At 38.1% G+C, this 22,396-nt stretch overlaps 1 protein-coding gene across 2 annotated transcripts in view; it reads right to left on the bottom strand.

The window, feature by feature from the left end:
• The window catches only part of EIF2B3 (eukaryotic translation initiation factor 2B subunit gamma), a 601,892-nt gene extending 580,152 nt beyond the window's left edge, over positions 1-21,740 (bottom strand). Inside the window, exons 1-5 of one of the 2 annotated variants that reach the window (XM_042462842.1) lie at positions 21,700-21,740; positions 20,806-20,962; positions 17,314-17,453; positions 2,761-2,920; positions 1,507-1,618 (exon numbers count right to left, since the gene is read on the bottom strand). In XM_042462842.1, the coding sequence (XP_042318776.1) occupies positions 1,507-1,618; positions 2,761-2,920; positions 17,314-17,453; positions 20,806-20,962; positions 21,700-21,714 (584 nt within the window). In that variant the 5' untranslated portion in view covers positions 21,715-21,740. The remainder of the gene's footprint in view (positions 1-1,506; positions 1,619-2,760; positions 2,921-17,313; positions 17,454-20,805; positions 20,963-21,699) is intronic. The other variant, XM_042462843.1, reaches the window with a different exon arrangement.
• Between the last annotated feature and the right edge of the window lie 656 nt (positions 21,741-22,396).

Consider the following 22,396-nt stretch of genomic DNA (forward strand, 5'->3'; position numbering starts at 1 on the left):
ATATTTGCATGTGGATTCCCACTGTCAGCCATATTCATTCTCTCTCTCTCTCTCTCTCTCTCTCTCTCATAAACACACACACACAGATTCACTCTTCTGCATTTATCTAATGCTGGAGCACTGCTGATCGTGTGAACCCAGTCAATGTGAGTTCTGAACTACATAAGCACTAAATTTTTAAAAAGAAATCTATTAATTATATTTAATAAATAAAATAAATGCATATGTTCTTTTAATAAATGTAGAAATATTTTGATAGACATGATATTTTTTTACATGGCAGCATCCTCCCATTTAGTCTGAAGTTCCCATATAGTCATACAAGTGGTCTAACCTTTCAGTCCTGTCAATCATGTTATTCTTCTAGATTGGCTGAATAAGGTGGGAACTAGAGACATTGTATTGTTTCAGCATTCTTGCCCTTCCCATGACTAGAGAAAGCCAAATAAAGTATAAAAGTTGGAAGGAAAGGATGTGAGATGCATAAATTGCTGGCATTAATTTATAAAATAAATGTATAACTAGGTATCTGCTGCTACTATAGTATATTTAAATGTTTTAGATTAAAATTGTATGTACGTATTTCACGGACTGATTTAATATGTTTTTAGTTTCCTTGGGAGGGGTTATCCTAAAAAGGTTCTTAAAAAGGAAATGAATATCGATTTACATAATTTATGCAGGTGACACAGAATTTAGATGGGAGAAGATTTTTTTTAATATTTGGACACAAAATAAAATCATGTTTTAGCACAGTGTAAGCAGTCAAGTTCTGCATACTACACATAGCAGCTACCTATCATATCCACAGTTGGTTCTTTACCTTCCACTTTCTTTAGGAATACTTCTTGTTTTCTAGTATCTTTGATTATACTGTCCCAAATCAAGTAGATTAGCTATGGCGGGGTACAGACCGCACAAAAAGGATAGTCTCCCTGCACCTAATTTTGGTCTGCAGGGAAGTAGCAGCCTCCGGGCAGCGGGGCTTCCCCGCGGACCAAAAAGAACACACGAAAAGCAGGTTCTTCTTGCGACACCATTACGACATCGCAGTGCGCCAATGGTGCACTCGCAACATCGTAATGGCGCCATGACATGAGGACGCTATGGCGTTGCCATCTTGATGCTCTCGTCATGTGGGAGGGGCGAGGGGCGTCTAGAAGCGCCACCCTGAGGCACCCCGAGGCACCCCTCACATGTGACGAGGGCATCTTTTTCGGCCCGTCTGGTCTGGGCCTGTGTGTGTGTTGTTTTTCTGACTTATGATAACCACAAGGCGAACCTTTCACAGGGTTTTCTTGGCAAGTTTCTTCAGAGAGAGTTTGCCATCGCTATCCTCTAAGGCCGAGAGACCATGACTCACTTAAGGTCACCCAGTGGGTTTCCATGGCTGAACAGGGATTCAAACTTTGGTCTCCTAGTGTTCTTGTCCAACACTCAAACCACTACACCACACTGGCTACACAGTATACGGGCTATATAGCTATTCAGATTCCCAAAGCTTACTTTTGAAGGAGGGATCTCTTAATGACAATTTCTTCATCTAGATCTGCTTCATTGGCCATGAAGAGCAACCGCTTTCCTGAATCGTCCACTCCAATGAAGTCACGTTGCTCCACTGAAGTAAAAAATCAGAACAGAACCATTTTACAGTTGTGCTTTAATGCAATCTAATGACAGAAGAGATGGTTACACATTACACTTGAAACACAGCGTACATAAGAAGTCAGCAGTTTTGTTTTTCATGAAAGCTGAGAATATTCCTGAAACTTCTAGCGCACACATGCCATTTGGGGAAGACATCAAATAAAGATCAAAAAGTATCTGATGTTGCCCTGCAGTTACCTGCATCGGTAATTTGAGAGAAAGGCGTGCAGAGCAAAGAAGTTCCAAAATGCTGGGGAAATTTCAGAGTTCATGTCAGTTTTGTACTGTATCAGTATTACTGCTTCAACAACTGCAGTATTAAAAAAGACACCAGTGATAGTGCAGATTCACTGCAAAATACTTTCTCTCTTCACCAAAACTCAGATCAGTTTTTGCATAGATGGTTACTGTTGGTAAGGTTTATTGTTTCATCCAAAAATATTCATAAACTTCTACAATCTTGGCCAGCCAGGGAAAATGTATAGGCTTTTCCAGAAGAAATTCTAGAACCAAGTAATCTCCCTTTAAAAGTGACAGCATCAAGGTTGGGGGGCAGGGGACAGGACAGCACAAGCAAAATGGTAGGAACAATTTCATTCAGGAACCATATTTGCTCTGTCAAGCAGAAGAGAAGGTGTTTTTGTATAATTGTCACTACAAGCTTATAATGCTTGTATATTGTGCTTGTTTTTTTTTTTTAAAATAGCTGTCCACTACACAATTTACACTTGATATTTGATCATTTATTTCTCCTGGTTTTGCATTCGGGCCAATTCAAATTTGATCCCAAATTAATTAAATTTCTTGCTACAAAGAATGGAGTAGAATCAATAGATTCTGCTGCTAGAAAATGGTACAAGAGAAGAGAACTGTGCATAACTGACTACAGGATTTACCACAGCTGATGCCTGGACCCAAACATTTTTAGTACGAGGATACTGCTGTTAGGATAACATCATAACAACACAATGGCTTTAATAGATTCTGGCAGATAGAAGCAGAGATTCTGAAGAATTTGCTTTGAACTGTGTAATAACTATCATATTCTGCAACAACTGCCAGCCCCTGAAAAATGTCAGCAATTAGAATTCTGAAAAAAACAAGTCCACTTACCTAGCTTTTTCTTCCCTTTTTGTCCAGGTACAAGTTCTGTGGACTCACAGGCTTTCTTCATCAGCATGGACAGTGTAGCATCATGGGCTCGAAACAAGTCAACTACTTCATGAAGAGCAACATCAGTAATCAAATCGCAGCTCAGCACCAACACATCTGTCTGTCAAAACAGATTAAATTATGTAAAACAGATGCACATACACCCCTACCTGAAATGTCAATATTAAAAAATAAAAAGCAAACCAACTATATGGTCCATTAATATAAAACTAACATCACTGTTGCATAATACCTTATAAAGCATCAATACTAATTAAGACTTTTGCCTATGATATGTACAATTTCACCATATAAAATTTAAATATTTTTGTTATCTAATTAATATCTGTTAATCATGTCCAAACCACTTCATATCAAGAGATACAACACTACCAAATGTTTACAGCCCTCCAATGTTGAAGTTCTGGCACTCATTTACCATAACTATATTCCAGGGCAATAAGTGTAGAAGGTCAGGGAAGGAAAAGCACAACAATTTCATCCTTTTAATTCTTCTTCAACTTAACTCCCCCACCCACCACCCACCACTACCTTCATTGAGGTGGTATTTAGATGCAAGTCTCATGATGCAGTAGAAAGACACAATTGGTGTAACATAAATTGAAACAAGAAAAAAAATAATCACAAGAAACAATGGGCCTAGAAGTATGGTGCAGCTTAACTTTACTTAAAGGCCATCTACTTCTTATGACACAGTAAAAGAGAAAAGTGTTGAGCTTGTTCCCTCCTCCTTACCATCTCAGTCATGACCACAAAGTATTATTCATTTCCAAAGAAAGGAAAACTAGGAGTATATAAGTTTACAGTCTTAGTGACATTTTTAAAGAGTTCCTGTTAAAAGAGATTTATAAAATCACACTGGCAAGCAGTGCAACCCTGAAATATCACTGTGCAGCAACTACTGGAAGAAAGTGGCAGAAGAAGCATGTCTCACCTATTGCACAAACATCTCAAAGGCTCTTTATCCCAAATTCACTAACTCTGATACACAGCAATAAAAAGAACAGGTAAAATGTATAGTCAATGCAGGTTCTCTCAGGATGCTGCTTAGCAAAATCTGCGATAACCTTTGCTGTTCTTCATTTAATTATAAAGTTTAGACATTGTTCAGCTGGTTATGTGTATTTTCCATATGTAAAAAGAATTGTGCAAAAATCAAATTTTACAACAGACACAAATAAAGTAGCCAAAACAGTATCAAATGTTAAGACATTAGAATGTTAAGTCAGCAGGAAAACATAACAATAAAAACAAAGACAGAAACATGTATCTGGGGCTGAATACTACTGGAGGGAAATTTTTTTAGTCTGATGCCTATAGGCCACCAATGAAGATTCTAGGTAGTTCTCATAGGAGAGCATTCCAGACAGGTGCCATTACTGAGAAGGCTCTTAGCCAATGTACAAATGTGGGTTGATAGGACCCAGAGAAGACCCTCCAAATATGGTAACTAGGTAGGAACATATGGGAGCAGGTGCACATTTTGGTAGAGTGGTCCTAAGCTGTTCAAGGTTTTAAAGATTAGTACCTGTTACCAGTATTTTTCTCCCTTTTACAAATTTGCTGTCTCTGAAATGGTTAAAGAGAAATGAGCTATGGTAACATATAATAATTTTGTTGAACATGACAAAATTTTCTCCCTAGAACTAGCCACCTAGTTCATCTTCTGTCTGCATCATTTATGCTTTTATGTAGGTTCTCAGATAGCAATATTTGTTTTTCAAATTATATAAACATTTTCATAGGCAAAACTGCTTTTAACAAGATAACATGATGAATTTGGAGCTTGATGGAAATGTGGAAGAGCAGAAGTAAGCAGACCAAATTATTGATGTGATCAACAGGTGATTCCACCATTACTATTTTTTGTTTTAACCAAAATAAAGCCTTTTCTTAAGGTATTAGTTCTCATGTACCTGTTTCAAAAAGCAGGAATGGATTCTACATTAATTTTAGCACTAAAGCAATTCTGTACTGCTCACAGAGCTTCTTCATTTAGAACAACCCAATAACAGTTCCTTCACTTTCCTCCAGACTATTCTTATATTTCCCTGTAAGGGAATATGGAAGATGCTACTAGTGAAATGGAAACTTTATCCCAACTATTTCTCTCCAGCACAAGAGACCCTTTCGCATGTCTCTTTCAAATAACACAGGGAAACAAAGTTGATTGCTTTCGTAGACAAATTTAACATTAGATGTATACTGATAAAGTCAGAAGATATCCAGCAGTAACTGGGTCACAGGAATTCTGATACAAATGCAGTAGTTTCTATTGAACTGCAAATCAAAGGTGAAAATATCACTAATCATGCCTCAAAGAGCTTGGAAAAGTTTTTAGAATTCCAGTGCTGAGTTAGCTTGAGGATTCTGGGAATTACAATCTAAGCAGGCTTTCCAAGCCCTGATGCTTGCTTTAATATTCAGAGGCATGTCTTAAAAATAATAACCGCATTTCATTTGCTAACTTCAGAGCAACTCCACCTCAGCAAAACTGTACTTTGTAAAGTGAAAAAAAATCTTCCCATTCAGACAACTGTACATAGTTGTAAACTAATCTTGATAGGGCAAAGTCTTTAAAGTGGTGAATGTCAAACCTTCCAGAATCATTCTGACAGTTCTAAATTTGTTCCAAATACATTTTGAAAATATGGTGACCCTTTAGCTACATTATATTATACATTTCCCAAGAGGGTATCTCTTTATTTCAAAACTGAGAAGGATTCTCAGCAATGATGCAAGCCTGTTGGGCTCACATGCAAGCTGTTAGAAACAGCTATCTGGACTTGTTAACTCGATCTTGTAATTATTTAACTAATATACTTGAATCTGTCACCCTAGTAAACTGCCAACAAGGCTTTCATAATTGTGAACAGGCTTCTCGTTTTAGGATGAACTTTGGCAAAGACTGAATGCAAGACCCCTGAGGAGCGCAAGGGAACAGAACCACCAAATGTCTGGTTGCCATCTGTTCTACCCATTTACTCCCTCAATATGTAAATAAACGTCAGAGAGCAGAGGGACCTGTGAAACATACGGTTGCTAAGGAAAGCCCACATTTCTGCCTCTCCTCCTGATGAGCAGAGCAGTGGCCTCAGATGCACGCTGAGAGTACACCATGAAAGGCTCTTTTGGGATTCAACAGTCTCCCCTTTGAAACGGCCAACACCCTCATAAATAAAGCCCTTACTGTCTGATGGATGCCCCCTTTCCAGTTTGGAACCCCTGAAAGAGTAAACTAGTGGCTGAATGAAAAAATAAACCAAGCCAGCACCCTAGTAGAGGATTGTATTTTCCTATACTCTCTGTGGTTGGTGCAGCAGAAAGAAAATAAATGGTATAGTCCACACTATACATAATATAAAAATCTAGCACACCTTCATGATAAGCCACTGACAATAACAGAGAGAGCAGGAAGCCATTTTTGAAGACAGAATGGAGTTGCCATCCCTGTTTCATTTCATGATTGCTGCAACCATAAAAAAATACATTTGGCATATTAGATACATCAACACTCACTTACTTAAAAGAGAGAAAGCAAATTATAATTAATATGAACTAATGTAAAGGGCTGCTGTGATAGAGAGGTTTGAGCATTGGACTATGACTCTGAAGACCAGAGTTCAAATCTCTGCTTGACTATGGAAACCAGGTGGGTGACCTTGGGCAGGTCACCACTCTCTCAGCCTCAGAGGGTGGCAATGGCAAATCCCCTCTGAAGAAACTTGCCAAGAAAATCTCGTGACAGAGTCACCTTAGGGTCGCCATAAGTCAGAAATGTCTTGAAGGAACACAACGACAAGGTAAAGGGAAGTGACATCACTAGGTTGGCATCACCCGGTGTGGTAACTCATGGTGTCACCCCCAACATCCACCTCCTTCCATACCACACCATAAAGAATCCTTAGTCATGTTTTTTGTACTAACGTAACTCGTAATTCCCATATATTACTGGATGTTGTTGTGACATAAATAACTAGAAAATTTAAAATTATACCTTTACATTGCACTATCATACACAGCCTAAATATATTTAAATGTACGTTGTTTCCTGTGGTGAAAGTGAATATTTTTAAGATAGGGTGTTTTTAAAGAAAATCGAAAAATAATATTTAAATATTTATATTAATTTTATTTATTTATTTCAAAAAATTAAAAACTGAGGCCTCTCTTTTCTCCTCCCACTGAAACTCAATCCACTCATCCCATTTCTTCAGTGTTTTAAAAGAAGAGAGGCAAATGCCACAGCCAGCTTTTGCCAACGAGAAGATGTTTGGGGAGCAGTGGCATCACCCCTCCCATTATGCACTTCATGCATCTGAGGAAGTAGGCTCAGGTCTACAAAAGCTCATGTTACCAGCTTCTTTAAGTTAATGTCAAAGGTGTGAAAAGATCACTTAACATACTGATTTTCTATACTAACATGATTACATCTTGGAATTCTATCCCCACTTCAGGGTGTCATGTGGTGCAGTCCACACTCTCCACACCCCGCTAGTGATGCTCCTGGTAAAGGGTCTGCTATGCTTATTAATAAGCATGTTTAGCACAAGATTGAGTTTCGACACCAGCTTCACACTTTAGAAAACGTCTTACTTCCCAATAATTCAGAACTAGTTGACTTTGACTTGAGTCCTAAATATACACCAAGATGTGGAACCCCAGAGATTCATACCACTGAGCCTCTTTTGGAATCCAACAACTGACATAACATTTTTCTCTTAGTTAGATTTTGATAAATAGTACACGCATAACTGCTCCTTATAAAGATTTATACTTGCCAAATTGCAGACCAAAAGATGTAGAGGACTGTGCACTATAAACTTTTAAAACTTTGGATTTTGTTTTTAAGCAGAAATGCAAGTAACCTTTTATTCCTTGCCAAAATTCACAGGAATAGCATCCTTTTGAAGAAATCAAGTTACTGTTTATACCCATGTATAAGTCTAGAAATTTTAGTCAAAAATGACCCAACGAACTTGGGTCGACTTATACACGGGTCAATGTAAGCACTGTACTTTTAATTCTTATCCACAAAGGAGCCATCCCCTAGCGAAAGATGATAGCTTAATCCCTTCTTGGCACACCTAAAAGAAGCATCAACCGCCTCTACTATCTCATCCATCCAGCTTTTAGGGTGAGCACAAACAATTATGCCTGCAAAAAATTGTAAGTTCTTTAGCATCGTTTTCCTTTGCTTCATCTTTTACATTCTTTGTTACATGTTGCTAAGTTTTACCTTCGACTTATCCAAGGGTCACATTTCAGTCCATAATTCAGGCCCCAAAACCTGCCCTCAACTTATACATGAGGTTGACTTATAGGCAAGAATATACGGTAGGTAGATTTCTGATAAACAAGTGAAGGGAGTTATGCACATGAGAAACCTTTCCATTTGTAGAGTGTCCAAAAAAATCGCACATATCTATCCTCAATAGCCACAAAGGAAAATATACTTTAATATTTAGTTTGTGCACTAGTGTAAGCAATTGATGTTAAATTTTCTTTCCCATAAATAAACTTCATAATTCAGTAAGGAACACAACTCTTTCAGTTTCTTTACAGCATTAATTAACATGGTTCAAGTTGTTATGGGAATCTAATTCTGTACATATGAGGGTAAGCATAACACGGTATAGCATGGTGAACAGAACAACAAACACAGAGAAAAGATTTAATCTCTGATGGTGACTTCCATTGCAACGTTTCTAAATAATTTAATAATTAAACACGGTAGATGAAATAAAGGGCTAATTCTGGTGCTAATCCTGCTTGAGTACATCTATCAAATCAGTGGGAACCTGGTAAGACAATACTGCTGTAAGTTCATTGCATCAATGGACTCTCAAATTGGATTTAGGCCAAAGCCTCTAGCTGAACAAGCAACTGTGTACCCCATCATATATGTGCTGGGAATTTCTGCATCATTTCTGAATTATTTTATGCAAGAAACTGATTAATATAACATCACTTGAACTGGACCTCTGTACAGCACTCCTCCTTGTATGACATTCTCCCTCCTAGTGAAATAAACCATAGTGGTAGAGAATGAATTCCTAAGTATGATCACCAAAGACCTACCTAGACTCCTATTCATTTCTGCTTACACTTCTTTCCTAAACAAGGCAAGTTTTGCATTGTGAACTAATAACTTTCACATGTGTTTTACTGTCAGAATTGGGCTCTAAATTGGGCTGTTGCCATGATTTTTTTGTTACATATTCCATTGCCAGTCCCCTTGAACCTTTACTTTTTGCTGTACAATGTGTTAACATCATGGGAAAAGCAGAGGCATCTCCATGGGTCTATCAACAGTGGTAAGTGAGGCAAAGTATTTTTATTTGTATTTTAGAGAGCCACACTTAAAGTACAAGGAATATCTCTTCAATAAAGAGTCTGGTGAAATGATTTCAAGAAAATGAAATGCTCTGTTTATCTATTCCACAATTAACTTGTAAACTAGTGAGGAGAAAGTCCCATTTGTCTCTTCATACATGAATTTCATGGTTCTCTTCTTTTTTAATCCACAAGCAGTAAAAAAAATCTCTATTACAAGCTTAAAGTTTTTCTTTCCATGGTCCCCAAGTTCTCATCAACTGTAAGAGAAAGATTTGGATTCCACCTCCCAGGCATTACAGTGAGCCTTCTTACATCATGTGTTTGGACAGGGGATTTTTCAAGAGAGGAAGTGAAGCACTAAGCTGCTCCATCCAAAACTACACGGATCAGTGACAGTCAGCAGCATATAGGCCACTGCTGTGACATCACACTTTCCACAGTGCAATTCCAAAAGATGTACATACCAAACAAATCTGGACTCTCAGTCCTAGTTTAGTTGTTCTGAGGAATTACTTGTCTCTCTTTCCCTTATGTATGGAAGCAGCCTAGATATGTATTTTCCCCAAATTTTGCTTTGAAGAAACTAGGAGAAATCAGGTGGAACACCTGATACATCTGATTTCATAATCAAAGTCTTACCAACAATGGTAGCTTACAGTGTGATGACTGGTGCACTGTGTGTTAGTCAAGGCTTCCAATACTGAGCACAGAAGGAAAATGTGAAATTGTTCCATAGCTGTTAACTGCAGGAACACTACACTTAAATAGCTGGCCAGAATACACTTGGTGACAGGTGGAGAAGACCTTAACAGTATGCAAAATACTATGTCGACATAGCATATGAGCACACATACATACACTCCAAAGTACTAGCTACATATTTCAAACTCCTGTCAAAAGATCCATGCAATTACAGCAAGTTGGGAATTGAAGTCAAAAACAGCTTTATTTTGTTGTTGAATCCTATAATATATACAGTAATAGAATGGGAAGCAATATTGCAGTGGACTCCTCCACCATTCCTGGTTCTTCTGACATTACTGACAAAATGTCTGCCAAATGTCAAATATTGAACTGAAAAAACTTTGTCCACTTTCAGGCACTACTTCCTGCCAGAAAAAGAGACATGGAATGAGCTGGATGCAATGTCCCCAAAACTGAAGTGGGACACCCCCACTCCCTGACATACTCACACACATTAAAACAGATCTCAACAGGCTTACCTGTAACACGAATTCAAATCTTAACACTTCCCTTTTACAGTCCTAATTCTGTTCATGGCAGCTGTTGCAATGAACGTTTCTATTGCATCACATGGTAAACGGATATGAAAATCATGTTAAATATTATAAACAATGCACCACGTAGAACTTGAGGGGCCATATCTAGGCTGGTAGTGATTAATATCTTCTTTACTGAGAACATATTATCATGAGCCCCATGAACTATAGGATATTTTATTTTTATTTTATTTGGTTATTTTACAACATAAAATCTTGATTCTTGAAATTGTTGTCTGGGTTACATACTTCACAACATACATAATCCCATACAGTAATATTTTCCCCCAAAAAAACTTCCTTTCCTCCCCCACCTTATGATTATTGTTCCATTATTGTCTGTTTGCATACATAAATCAGTAATCTAATTTCTAAGAACATCTGAAATTCCATGTGTCCTTAAATGTGCTAATTATTTGGATAGAAGTAATGAAAGAAAAGAAAAAAAAATTTTTTAGAACATTCAATTTTCACCTTTCTGGCTTCCTTACAACCATCTCGATTTACAATATGATACTATCGGATACCAACTTTATCAGTGTCCTTTTGTTTCACACAAGCTGTAAGCTTATCCATCTCTATTGTGTCCATTAATTTTTGTAGCCATATATCTAGGTCTGGTACTTCGTTACTCTTCCAGAATTGAGCGATTAGGAGTCTTGCTGTTGTTACCAAGCAGAATTCACCAATATTTCCTTTCGATTTCTGGTGATATTTTGTTTAACATATTCAGTAAATATATTTTGGGTCTTAGTTCAAATTTTATGTTCAACATTCTTTCAATAGTTATGTGTATTTGTTTCCAGTAAATGTTCAATTTGGGGCAACACCACCACACATGAAACCACGTGCCTTGTGCTGCTTGACATTTCCAACATAAATTTAGCTTCTTTCCTACAATTTTGGCCAGTCTATTCTGAGTTAAATACCATCAGTTTTCCATTTTCCAATAGTTCTCTCTCATATTTTGTGATAGTGTAAACTTCTTGGTTTTTTTCTCTGGCATATTTCCAACTTTCTAAATCAATAATATTTTCACAATCTGAGAAGTAATTTGTCATTACTTCTGATATTATATCTTGTTCCTGATCCAATTTTTGTAGAAATGTATACAGTTTGGATGTTCTTTTGTATTCTTTTCCTAAGAGTATTTTGTCGAATTCTTCATTTTCTTCTTATCAGTTTGAAATCCATTTTATAATGCTCTTTCAATTGTGTGTAGAGAAACCTGTGCATTTTTATATCCAGCTGTTTTAGTTCCTCTATCGATTTCATTAGATATTGTCCATATTGAGTTTTGGTAATCAAGTCTCCATAATTCAACCATTTATCTAAAGTTTTCCATCTGCCAAAGAAAGCTTCATGTGTTGAAATCCACAGAGGTATTTTTCTGTATATTTTCTTTCTGATTTTCTCCCACATTTTTATTAAGGATTTCCTGATTACATGTTGCTGAAATTCTTCATGCACCTTTGTTTTCACATAATATAGGTAAGCATGCCAACCATATCTGTTGTTGAAACCTTCCAGATTTAGTAAGTCCTGTTTTCCAAGTTTTATCCATTCTGTCAACCAGTTCAAAATGTTGGCTTAGTAATAACGTTCTAGATTGGGGACCCCTCCCCCTCCTTTTTCTTTTTGTTGTGTCACTGTCTTCCATCCTATTTTGGCCTTTTTATTGTTCCATATAAAATTTTGGATATCACTTTGCCACTGTTTGAATGTCTTGCTAGTAATATAAATCGGGGGTGTTTGAAATAGATAAGTGATTTTTGACAGCACCATCATTTTTATTGTTTCAATCCTTCCCATTATCGATAGTTCCAGTTTTGCCCACCTATGTAAATCTTTTTTGATCTCTGCCCATAGTTTCTTATAATTATTATCAAATAGTTTGGTATTTTTATTTGTTATCCAGATTCCTAAATATTTTGTCTTTTTCCTTATTTGACATTTTGTTATCTGTTCAATTTCTTGTTTTTCTTCTTTAGGAATATTCTTTGTAAGTATCGCAGTTTTGCCTTTGTTTATTCTAAAACCGGAAACTCTTCCGAATTCTTCAAATGTTTTAAACAATTTTTCTATTTGATTCAATGGATCTTCCAAAACTACTACAAAGTCATCAGCGAAAGCCTTTAATTTGTATTCGGTTCCTTTTATTTTTGTTCCAACAATTTCTTTATTTGGTCTAATTTTATTGGCTAGGACTTCCATCACTGTTATAAAAAGGAGCGGTGACAAGGGACATCCTTGTCTCATTCGTTTATATATATATATATATCAGTGTTTTTGTCTTCTTTCCATTTATTATAAATTGAGCTTTTTGATGTGTGTAAATTTTTGAATCCAATTTATAAAGTTTGTCCCTACATTCATTCTTTTAAGAAGTTCAATCATAAACATCCAATTGACGTTGTCAAAAGCTTTCTCAGCATCTGCGAATACTAGGGCTAATTTTTTTTGTTGTTTTTTTCATAATATTCAAAGATGTTGACTATGGTTCTGATGTTATCTTTTAGATATCGAGAGGGTAGAAATCCTGTCTGGTCCAAATTAATGTATTCTTGGAGGACCTACTTAAATCTATCGGCCAGAATGGATGCTAAAATTTTATAATCAATGTTAAGGAGGGAGATAGGTCTGAACTATAGGATAATGTTTGTAAAAGAAAAAAAATCAATTCATTTTATAGTAGTTGGTGAGGCAGGCTTATATGTTTTGATCTAATGTTTGTTTTACTGTTTATATGTGTTCTGGTGGCGGCTGCTGTTTTCCTTGCCTGTTGGAGACAATCACACAGCTACATTAGAATCCCATTCTATCCTGGTGACACAGTGGATACCTGTCCTGCAGCCACTCACTCATAAACCACAAGGTTATGAATCCAATATCAGCCAGGGGCTCATAGCTGACTAAGCCTGGCATCCTTCCGAGGTCGCTAAAATGAGTACCCAGCTTGTTGGGGGCAATCAGCTTACACATAGTAAACTGCTTAGAGCACTCATAAGTGGTACTGAAATATACTTGCTATTGCTTGCTATTGTTTACTGCAGATATGTCACTGTAGCCAAACGTCTGTGATTCTCAAGCTCTCCTCCACCATCCTCCCAATGTCAATACTAAAAAAGTTTCAGCTAAACAAAGGACAAGGAGGGGGAGAGAACAGACCTTAAAAGACTATGTAAAAAGAAGCTTCTTTGTCATTGTTAAGTATGCCTGTATGTCATTTTTTTAAAAAAAAAACCTCTAGGTATTGCACATAATTTGCAACAGTACACAGGCCACAGCTTTAATAATTAAAGGTGCATAGATTTGGCTAGACACAAGGCAACAGACTGGATATCTACTTGTCACTCAATATAACCAATTCATCCCCCCACCTCACTTGCTGAGGGGACAATCCTGCAAAAACATTATAGAACCCATGTGCACACCATCTGGTGTGGGATTTCCCTTCCAACTAGGACTCAGGCAGGTCCAACAGCCTGTAAGCCCATAAGCCTGATCCCATTAGCCTACACTCTAAATTTACTTAAGGTCTTCCCCCAAACTGGATCAGGTCCGATACACTCTACTACTAAAGTTGTGACAATAAAGCAGCAAGCATATCACCAAGTAAGTCATTGACATTTTGGACAAGATGTGAACAGAATAATCTTACAAGGTTGTTATTATCACTTCATTAGCAAAAAGCCACACTACATTTCTGAGCTCTTCTCCCTTTGCTTTCTCCATCTTTTAAATTGTTCTTCCCATTCTAAGCCTATGACGAATTATTGTAGAGAGGACAAAGAAGTAGGGAGTCTTCAGTGATTAATTCAGATGGCATCAGTCTTATGATATATTAGCAGAAAATAGTTGGTTTGTGGCCATGTTTATATATCACAATAAGCAATCAATCCTGTCTTAATAAACCATGATGTGTGCTAGCTACTGTGCCAGTACATGAGCCAGTAAACAAACCAGGAGTAGTTTTCTGTTGTATCCAAACCAGGGACTATGTTTAATTGCTTCCATATCCTGGGCTGTGCTGTATAATGGTGTCATATCAAATGCTTGTTTGTTCTTGTATGGATGTGCACATATCAGGTTCTGTTAGATGACAGCTAAAACAGGACGATCCCAGAAGAACTGTTTTATCTGTCATCTAAAATCAGCTGAATATACCCAACATATTCAAATTTACATGAATGTTCTGACTTTTGTTGTAGTTATCTGGTATGAAACAGAGAATGCTTAAGTCTTACAAAATTTCCAGGTCCACGCACCTGAACGAGATTTTGTCCTGGAAAGGGCTGATGTGTGGCTAAAGAAGAGAGTGGGATCAGCCATGAGGCAGAATGAGATAGTGACCTCAGTTTACTGATATGGTGAGCCATTAACTTCAGCTGAATGGAAGACAGATCTGAACCAGTGCAACACAACACTCTTGCAGTTCTGCTTCATCATCTCAAATGTAGCTTCTTCAAAGAGACATTTCAGTGGACTGAGTACCATGTTAATTAATGAGAAGGCGGTAGTATTGCCTTTGACTCACCTTGATAAACAAGTGCATAATAAGTTACAGGGATTTTTTTTTAGAACAGAGGTAGACAGAAGTGTGGCCTTTTAACCAGGTGTGCCCCTCCAAAGCTATTTTTGTGCTCCTTGGCTCTCTCAGACTCCCTAGACTGTCTTCCTTCTAGCCAGAAAAAAAAGTGACTGCCTGTCTTGGAAACCTCCTAGCATTTCACTTTTTAAATAGACTTCTGGGCCCCCCTGCACTGTTGAACATCTTTTTAAAAATTATTGACCAAAACAAGAAATAGCCCTTCAGTGCTTTTTGTTTTGTTTTCTAGCATTAAACTATCTGTGTGGCTCCCAGAGGGTTTGGGGGGCAGAAAAGTAGCCACACCTACCACAATTGCCAATCCTGTTCTAGAACCACAAAAATATAAAGAAAACAGAACAGACATGTTGCATTTTTAAGTGGTCATGTGCAAAACAGAGGGCCTTCTCTGTAGGGACACCCCAACTTTGGAATGCTTTTCCCTGGCACTCATATTGTACTCTTTTTTGACACAACATTAACATCTTTTTATTTACCCATTTTTAACTATTATATTTTCAGATGATTGAATAACTATTCCTCATTATTGTATTACCATGCTTATCATCTGGCTTTTTAAAACATTTTTATTTTTAATATATATCATCCTGAGATCCATTTTTTGGATGAACGCATGGTTTTTAAGTTCTTAAAATAAATTAACAAAATGGGGAAAAAATAAATTCAGTAGAGTGGACCATTTCCATCCATGGGGGTTTTCTTCTACCCTGTCCCTTGCACATGAGAAAAATACAGACACTCACATCCCCATATTATTCAGCGAGCAGTGATGTGCATGCATCCACATCAGCACATCTGTTTGCATGCACCACCACTGAATAATATGTGTTATAGCAATCTGTGGGCAGTGGAATTGGTGGATCGCTAGCACACTGATGTAGCAGACTCAATGTAGTTTGAATCAAAATATCAGAGAAAATACTGACTATAGGATGACAAAAATCTGTACAGGCTGAATTATAAAATTACAATTGGGCCTTCATGTTTGTCGGGGATCTGTTCCAGACCCACATCACCCCACAGATATGAAAAATGAAAGACCCCAAGTCTCACTGTCCCTAATGGTGACGTGATGTAGGCATGTCTGCTATCGCAGGCACACACACGCCGGCATTGGGGATAATGGGGCTTGCCATCTGCAGACCCCACTGTATAACAAAACATCTACACAAAATGAAAAAGGGAGTCAAAGGATGAAATAGTCTGATAAACATTGGTTTACTCTCTCCTTTTTTGACCTTAAGCTTGAAATATGCTTGACAGTATGGTTTCACAGGTACCTTACACAATGGGTAATGCACACAGGTTTATAAGAAAGCAAACGTTTGCAAGACAATTGAGACTGAAAATCTTTATTATTTACCTGGGAAGACAGTAAGTAATCTGATTTGTAGATGCATATATAGGAGTGCCCTGAAAGTTTCTTACAAAAGATATTTGACATCTGCAGTAACTTGTATTACTAGATTTGAGGAGGAAGATTTTTTTTAACAGACAGTGGGAGATTTCTCTCTCTCATTTATTGATGGACTACATTTATAACCCACTCTTTTTTCAACTAAAGGGTGAAACAATCCGCCCCTTTGCACCACCATCTGGGTGACTTCAGAGCGCCGCCTTTTGACACTGCACACTCTGAAGCTGCCTGGAAGCTGGATTCATACTGCCTGGTTGCCCACACATGAGCTGACTTCCGGGCACTCTTGCAGCATGGCGTTTAGATACTGCATGCCGTAGGGATGCTGTAAAGTCTCAGTGGGGCAGGAAAAGCTGGCTTTCTGCCTGTGCAAAAAGGCAGATTAGGGCCGCGGCATGCAGTTGCCACAACCCCAATCCAGCCTTCTCAGGGGCGGCTTCAAGCCACCCCTTTGAGGTGGTCTTTCGCCCCTTAGTAAACTTTGACAGGTAAATAAAATCAAAGAATCATAGAGTTGGAAGAGACCGCAGGGGCCATCCAGTCCAACCCCTTTGGCACGCAAAATACACAATCAAAGCAAAATGACAAATCTGACATATTCTCTAAAGGTATAAAGCACAGGAAAACTCTGAATAAGTTTCAGGTTGGAAGACATATATTTATTTGGTACTGCAAATCTAGAAATGCATTATCATTCAAACTCTTACAGTTGGATTTTTTGCTCAGCACTTCTGTAGTACTGTATATGATTCCTTCTTCCTACTACATATATGTACATTACTCATGTTTATTACAACCAAAATACTGTGAAAATATATATTACTAAAGCAATAAAAAGACACTGATACCTTTATTTTCTCATGAATATGTCGTAAGGAGTCTGCAGTCCCCATATCTGCATCATCAGCAATACACACAATATCAAGCTTCAACTTTGTCTCCAAGTTTAGCACTTTCTGAATGTCTTTTGTTGTAACCACAATGACCTCTAAAGTGCAGAAGAAAAGGCAAGTTGAACAGAGCTATGAAAATTCATACATCATCCTGTCTGTCTGCTGAACTGAATATGCCTCCCTTCAGGTTCTCAAAACTACCAAAGGGTTCTTGTAAGTGATTTAGTAATCTGATCAAGTTCCTCCAGAATTCTCATTAAACACTGAATACTATTACTGATTTAAAAAAAAACAATACAAGATGGAAATGGGTATAATTCCCTGCATTTTAATATTTTTTCAATTTAGCAGTTTATATTTGTGACATGAGAACTTGAAAAGATAGGACTGCTAACCTAAATATTCTCTGATACATAAAGGCACGTGAAAACCCCCCAATGCTGCCCTCTGAAAAGAGTATTTAGAATGCTGAATACAAATGTGAGAAAACCCATTTCAGATCTGTCATCGGGCATTGAAGTTCACGTCTTGGACAAGCTATCATTTCTGAAAGGTTACTGCATGCTTTTATGTGATGGAAAAATTGTTGGGAGCTGCAATCAACACTAGCTCCCCGGCATATGTAGCTGTATAATATGTAAACCTACAAATGGGGGCTTGCTACACTCATGTATTAACTTGTGTACATACTTATGACAGTATGGGGAATAGCTGTGTCAACTGGTACTCCTGACAGACAAGGGGGAGGCCTCTGAAGAATATCTGTCTCCCAGCCATTCCCACTTTGCTGCCACAAGGTTTCAAGAAAGCAGAGCAGAAGACATATAGTACTGTTGTTCAATAACACACACAATACTGGGCTATTTGTTATTATGAGAGTAATGTGATCTGAATACAAATCCAATGTTGGTATTGTAAACTGCTCTTTGAGCAATTACAGTTGAAAATCAGGAAACAAATATTTTAAGTTAAACAGTGAACATTCTACTTAATAAACTTTAATGTCTTGCATGAATATTTTATCTTGTCTAGCCTCTCTGCAGGACTAAAATGTCTCTTAAATCTTTTCTGAGGAAAGAATGCCAATAACAAAGTAATTTAACTCACAAGAATAAGGCTACTTTTTGTTGATCAGCATGCAGCTTGATTAGTTTCTACTATGGAAATAAAATATGGGAAAAATAGAAATCCTAAGCTATTTTTGACACAGGTTTGTAATTTTTTACTGGCTAGTATGTATTGTCTTGAGCCATCCTAGGTGATAGCCACTGTCTCAAGGATAGAGACATACAAGGCTGGCAGAGATGACTTCTTATTATGCATACTGGGGTGAGGAATGTATGGATCTCTCACTGTTGTTGGACTACAACTCCTATAGGTCCCAGTATGCTTAACTGGTAAAGGATGATGGGAGTTGTGGTTCAACTTCTTCTGGAATTTACATAGAACTAAAGTATTACAACTGCATACTTGGCTCTTCCTCCTTTCTAGTCTCAAAATATTATTGAGTTAAGAAATGAGCATTCTCCATAATACAGCCTTTTGTAACAAAGAAAATAATTAACTACTCATGCCAGGCTAAAGAAACATAACACCACAGAGGCTTATCCCAGTTTCCACACTGAACTCATGGAAAACATATGTTGTTTGTGGACAAGTGGAGCAGTGCATAAACACACACACACACACCAATATTTATTTGCAAGGCTGCTTACCAGCATGATTCTGGAAAGATTTATTAACCATGTAATAGTCAAAACACAGCACCCAGGTACTATAATGAAGCAGTTCTACAATGTGGGGGGAAATCCAACCAAAGCAGAAACCTGTTTAACACTGAGTCACAGCCAGTGGGCAGCATCCAACTCTAGACTTCCACTAATGGAACAAGAAAATCCAGCAGAACATGCAAGAAGCCATCTACTGTACTAATCTTCTTGCAACACTCCAGCATCCTAAAAATCTTCCTGAAAAACTTTCTTGAGCTGGTTTTCTGTGGTTCTGAGGACTACAGGTTGGAGCAAGTGAGAAAAGAAGGAAATACTGTACTGTTTTACTGGTTCTATAACACTCATGCAACATTGGATTTAGGACAGGAACACATTCAACAGTCCTTAATCATTCTAAAAACATATCTGCGGGGGGGGGGGGGTATCCAGCATACATAGTTTGGTTCATATACAATTAATATAATTAGACCCCATGTTTACAGAGGAACTAGAATATTATTTACCCCATAATTCAGAATGAACATGTTTGTATTTATGTCATGAACTGCAGTTACATCGTTAATCAATTCCAAACAAACATGCTAGATTTATGGCCAAAACTACTGTATTGGATTTCTATTAGACTTTTATTCTGTATTTCATTTGCTTTCAAAGTCTTAAAGCAATTGTATTGTATTTTTGTTGCATGTAGGGAGATAAGTTCACCTCCAACCAATGATTCTGCCACCAGTAAGACCATCAGAGAATGAAGTATTTAAAAATGGGAGAGTCAGAATAATCTATGTTCTAAACTTCATTTAAATTAAAATGAGTACAATGTTCTTGTCCAAACATGCTCTTAGGAATGTTCCAGATACAGACAGACAAATTGAAAACTGACTACACTGGAAAAAAACAATCAAACACCAACCAGTGCTGCCAGTGTTTAGGGACATATATGACACAAATCAAAATAAAGAACCAGCCTTCTCCAAGTTTGTACCTTCCAGATATATTGGACTAAAACTACAACTCCCAACAGGTCCAACCAGCATGATGAAGTACCTCTATAGTGTATACTATAGCTAGATGTAGGAATTCTGAATAGTTGTTTAGGCTGAAAAATAATATTAAACAACTGCTGTTCTCAACACAGTCAGTCCAAGGTTGAATTACATCAGAGTAATTGCTGACATCAAGTGTTAAGCAGTCCAACTCAGAGTGAAAAAATGGATCAGTAGGCTGAAATGCTTACAGAAAGCTGGCAACTTTATCCAAATAATGATCCCTCCATGGACCACATATAGGCCTTCCGCTTACTATATGGCATACAGCTTCAAGTAAAAAAGAAATGGGACTTATGTAGCCACTACATTTAAAAAAAAAATGGTAGTAACCTAGAAAAGTGCACATATACATCTTTTCTGAAAATTCTTTTCAGAATCTGCCATCACAGAATCACTGTAACACTATATTTAAGTAGAGAGGAATGACATCCCATATTATTCCCTCCCTCCCAAGCTTTTCCAAAGACAAGCATCACAGTTGGAACTGACTACACCACTACTTGTGGAGCCAAATTCAGCTTTTTTTTATTATTCTTTGTGGTTACTTCCTAAACATGCTAACAATACATCATGATGCCAATTCTCTTTTCTCTCTGATATGATTGTATCATTTCTCCACACTGCAAATCATACTACCTGTATAAGCTTTTCTAATAATGTTTGTTGCTCACCTTCAAAACCAACCTGTTCCAGCAGGTTGAGTGGATACCATATCAAGGGTTTATTTCCAACAGGGAGGAGAGCTTTAGGAGTGCTTGAAGTCAGATCCATCATGCGGGATCCACCACCAACTGCCATCACCACTGCTTGAAACTCCATGATAAAGACCTAAAGAGATTAAATAATTTATAATCAAGAGTTGTCAAACAGGCAGTATACACTCACTCCACAGGAAAAATGCACAGAGCTAGCAGTCAACCATATGACCACCCAAATGCTATTGGGCTGCAGCTCCCATCTTCCCTCATCATTAGCTATGATGGTTAAGACTACTAGAAACTGCAGTCCAACAACAACTGGAAGGCCACATGATTCCTACACATGCCCTACATCCAGAAACAATGAAATCACTCCTAGAAGCAACTTACCAATAGGATCCTTGATGGCTTTGCTCTCAATTCCCTCTCATAACCAAGCTTTGTGAAAGAATGCCAATTTTACACATCCACCCAAAATCTGAAACATTGTGCTTCCATTAAAAAAAAACAGGGAAAGGGAGCCTCCAACCTGTGCCAGGGTAGACTTGAGGGGAAAAACTCTCTTCACACTCTTCACAAAGTGCAAACTTTTGTTATGCTGATTTTAAAAATTCTCTTCCTACTGCTTTTCAGCACTAGACTTGGGAGGGAAACTACAATGTGGTGTAGTGTTCTGTGCATTGGATGTCAACCCTGGAGACCAGAGATTGATTCCCCACTCATTCATGGAAACCCACTTGGTGACCTTGGTGGGGTCACACACTCTCAGCCCCAGAAAACTCAATTTTAGGGTTGCCTTAGGGTTACCATAAGTCAGAAATGACTTGAAGGCACCCAACAACAACAAAACCTAACGTTGGTACTTACCCGTGATACGTTCATTTCCAGCAGACGAGTGTCCTAGCATCCTGTATTCTGGGTTAAGTTCCTCCTATTCGCTCCTGTAGGCAGGGACAATAAACAAAAGACCGGCCCCTATATAGGGAGGAGCTAACCCCTCTGGCCTCAGTCAATAACAAGCCAAGCGACTAGTAAGGTAAATTAAGGAACTGAACTTTAGTAACATCAGCTAAGGGTTAACTGGAACATCTTAGAAAAAAACTAGTCCACGAACAAACAAGAACTCAGAAAAACCAATCCAGCAACAAGAAGAACAAGGCCGGTCCACCAACAGACAGAGTCGGAGGCCTCAGGCAGCACCCGGGTGGGCAGGATGCTAGGACCCTCGTCTGCTGGAAATGAACGTATCACGGGTAAGTACCAACGTTCGTTTTCCCAGCAGACAGGGTCCTAACCTTCTGTATTCTGGGATTTACAAAAGCCCTCTCGAACTGGGAGGGAAGTGCTGCTAGGAGACTGTGGCCCCCAACACAATCTGTTGGGAGGACCCTCCTTACAGATGACGCCTCAGCAGACTGAGACACGTCCAGTTTGTAATGTCTTATGAAGGTTGAAGGCGACTTCCATGTGGCCGCCCTGCAAATGTCTGACAGGGAGGCGCTAGTGGCCAGGGCCGCAGAGGTAGATGCACTCCTGGTTGAGCGCGCCATCACCCCCTCGGGCA

This window comes from Sceloporus undulatus, chromosome 4 (assembly GCF_019175285.1).
Source record: "Sceloporus undulatus isolate JIND9_A2432 ecotype Alabama chromosome 4, SceUnd_v1.1, whole genome shotgun sequence".
Taxonomy (NCBI): domain Eukaryota; kingdom Metazoa; phylum Chordata; class Lepidosauria; order Squamata; family Phrynosomatidae; genus Sceloporus; species Sceloporus undulatus.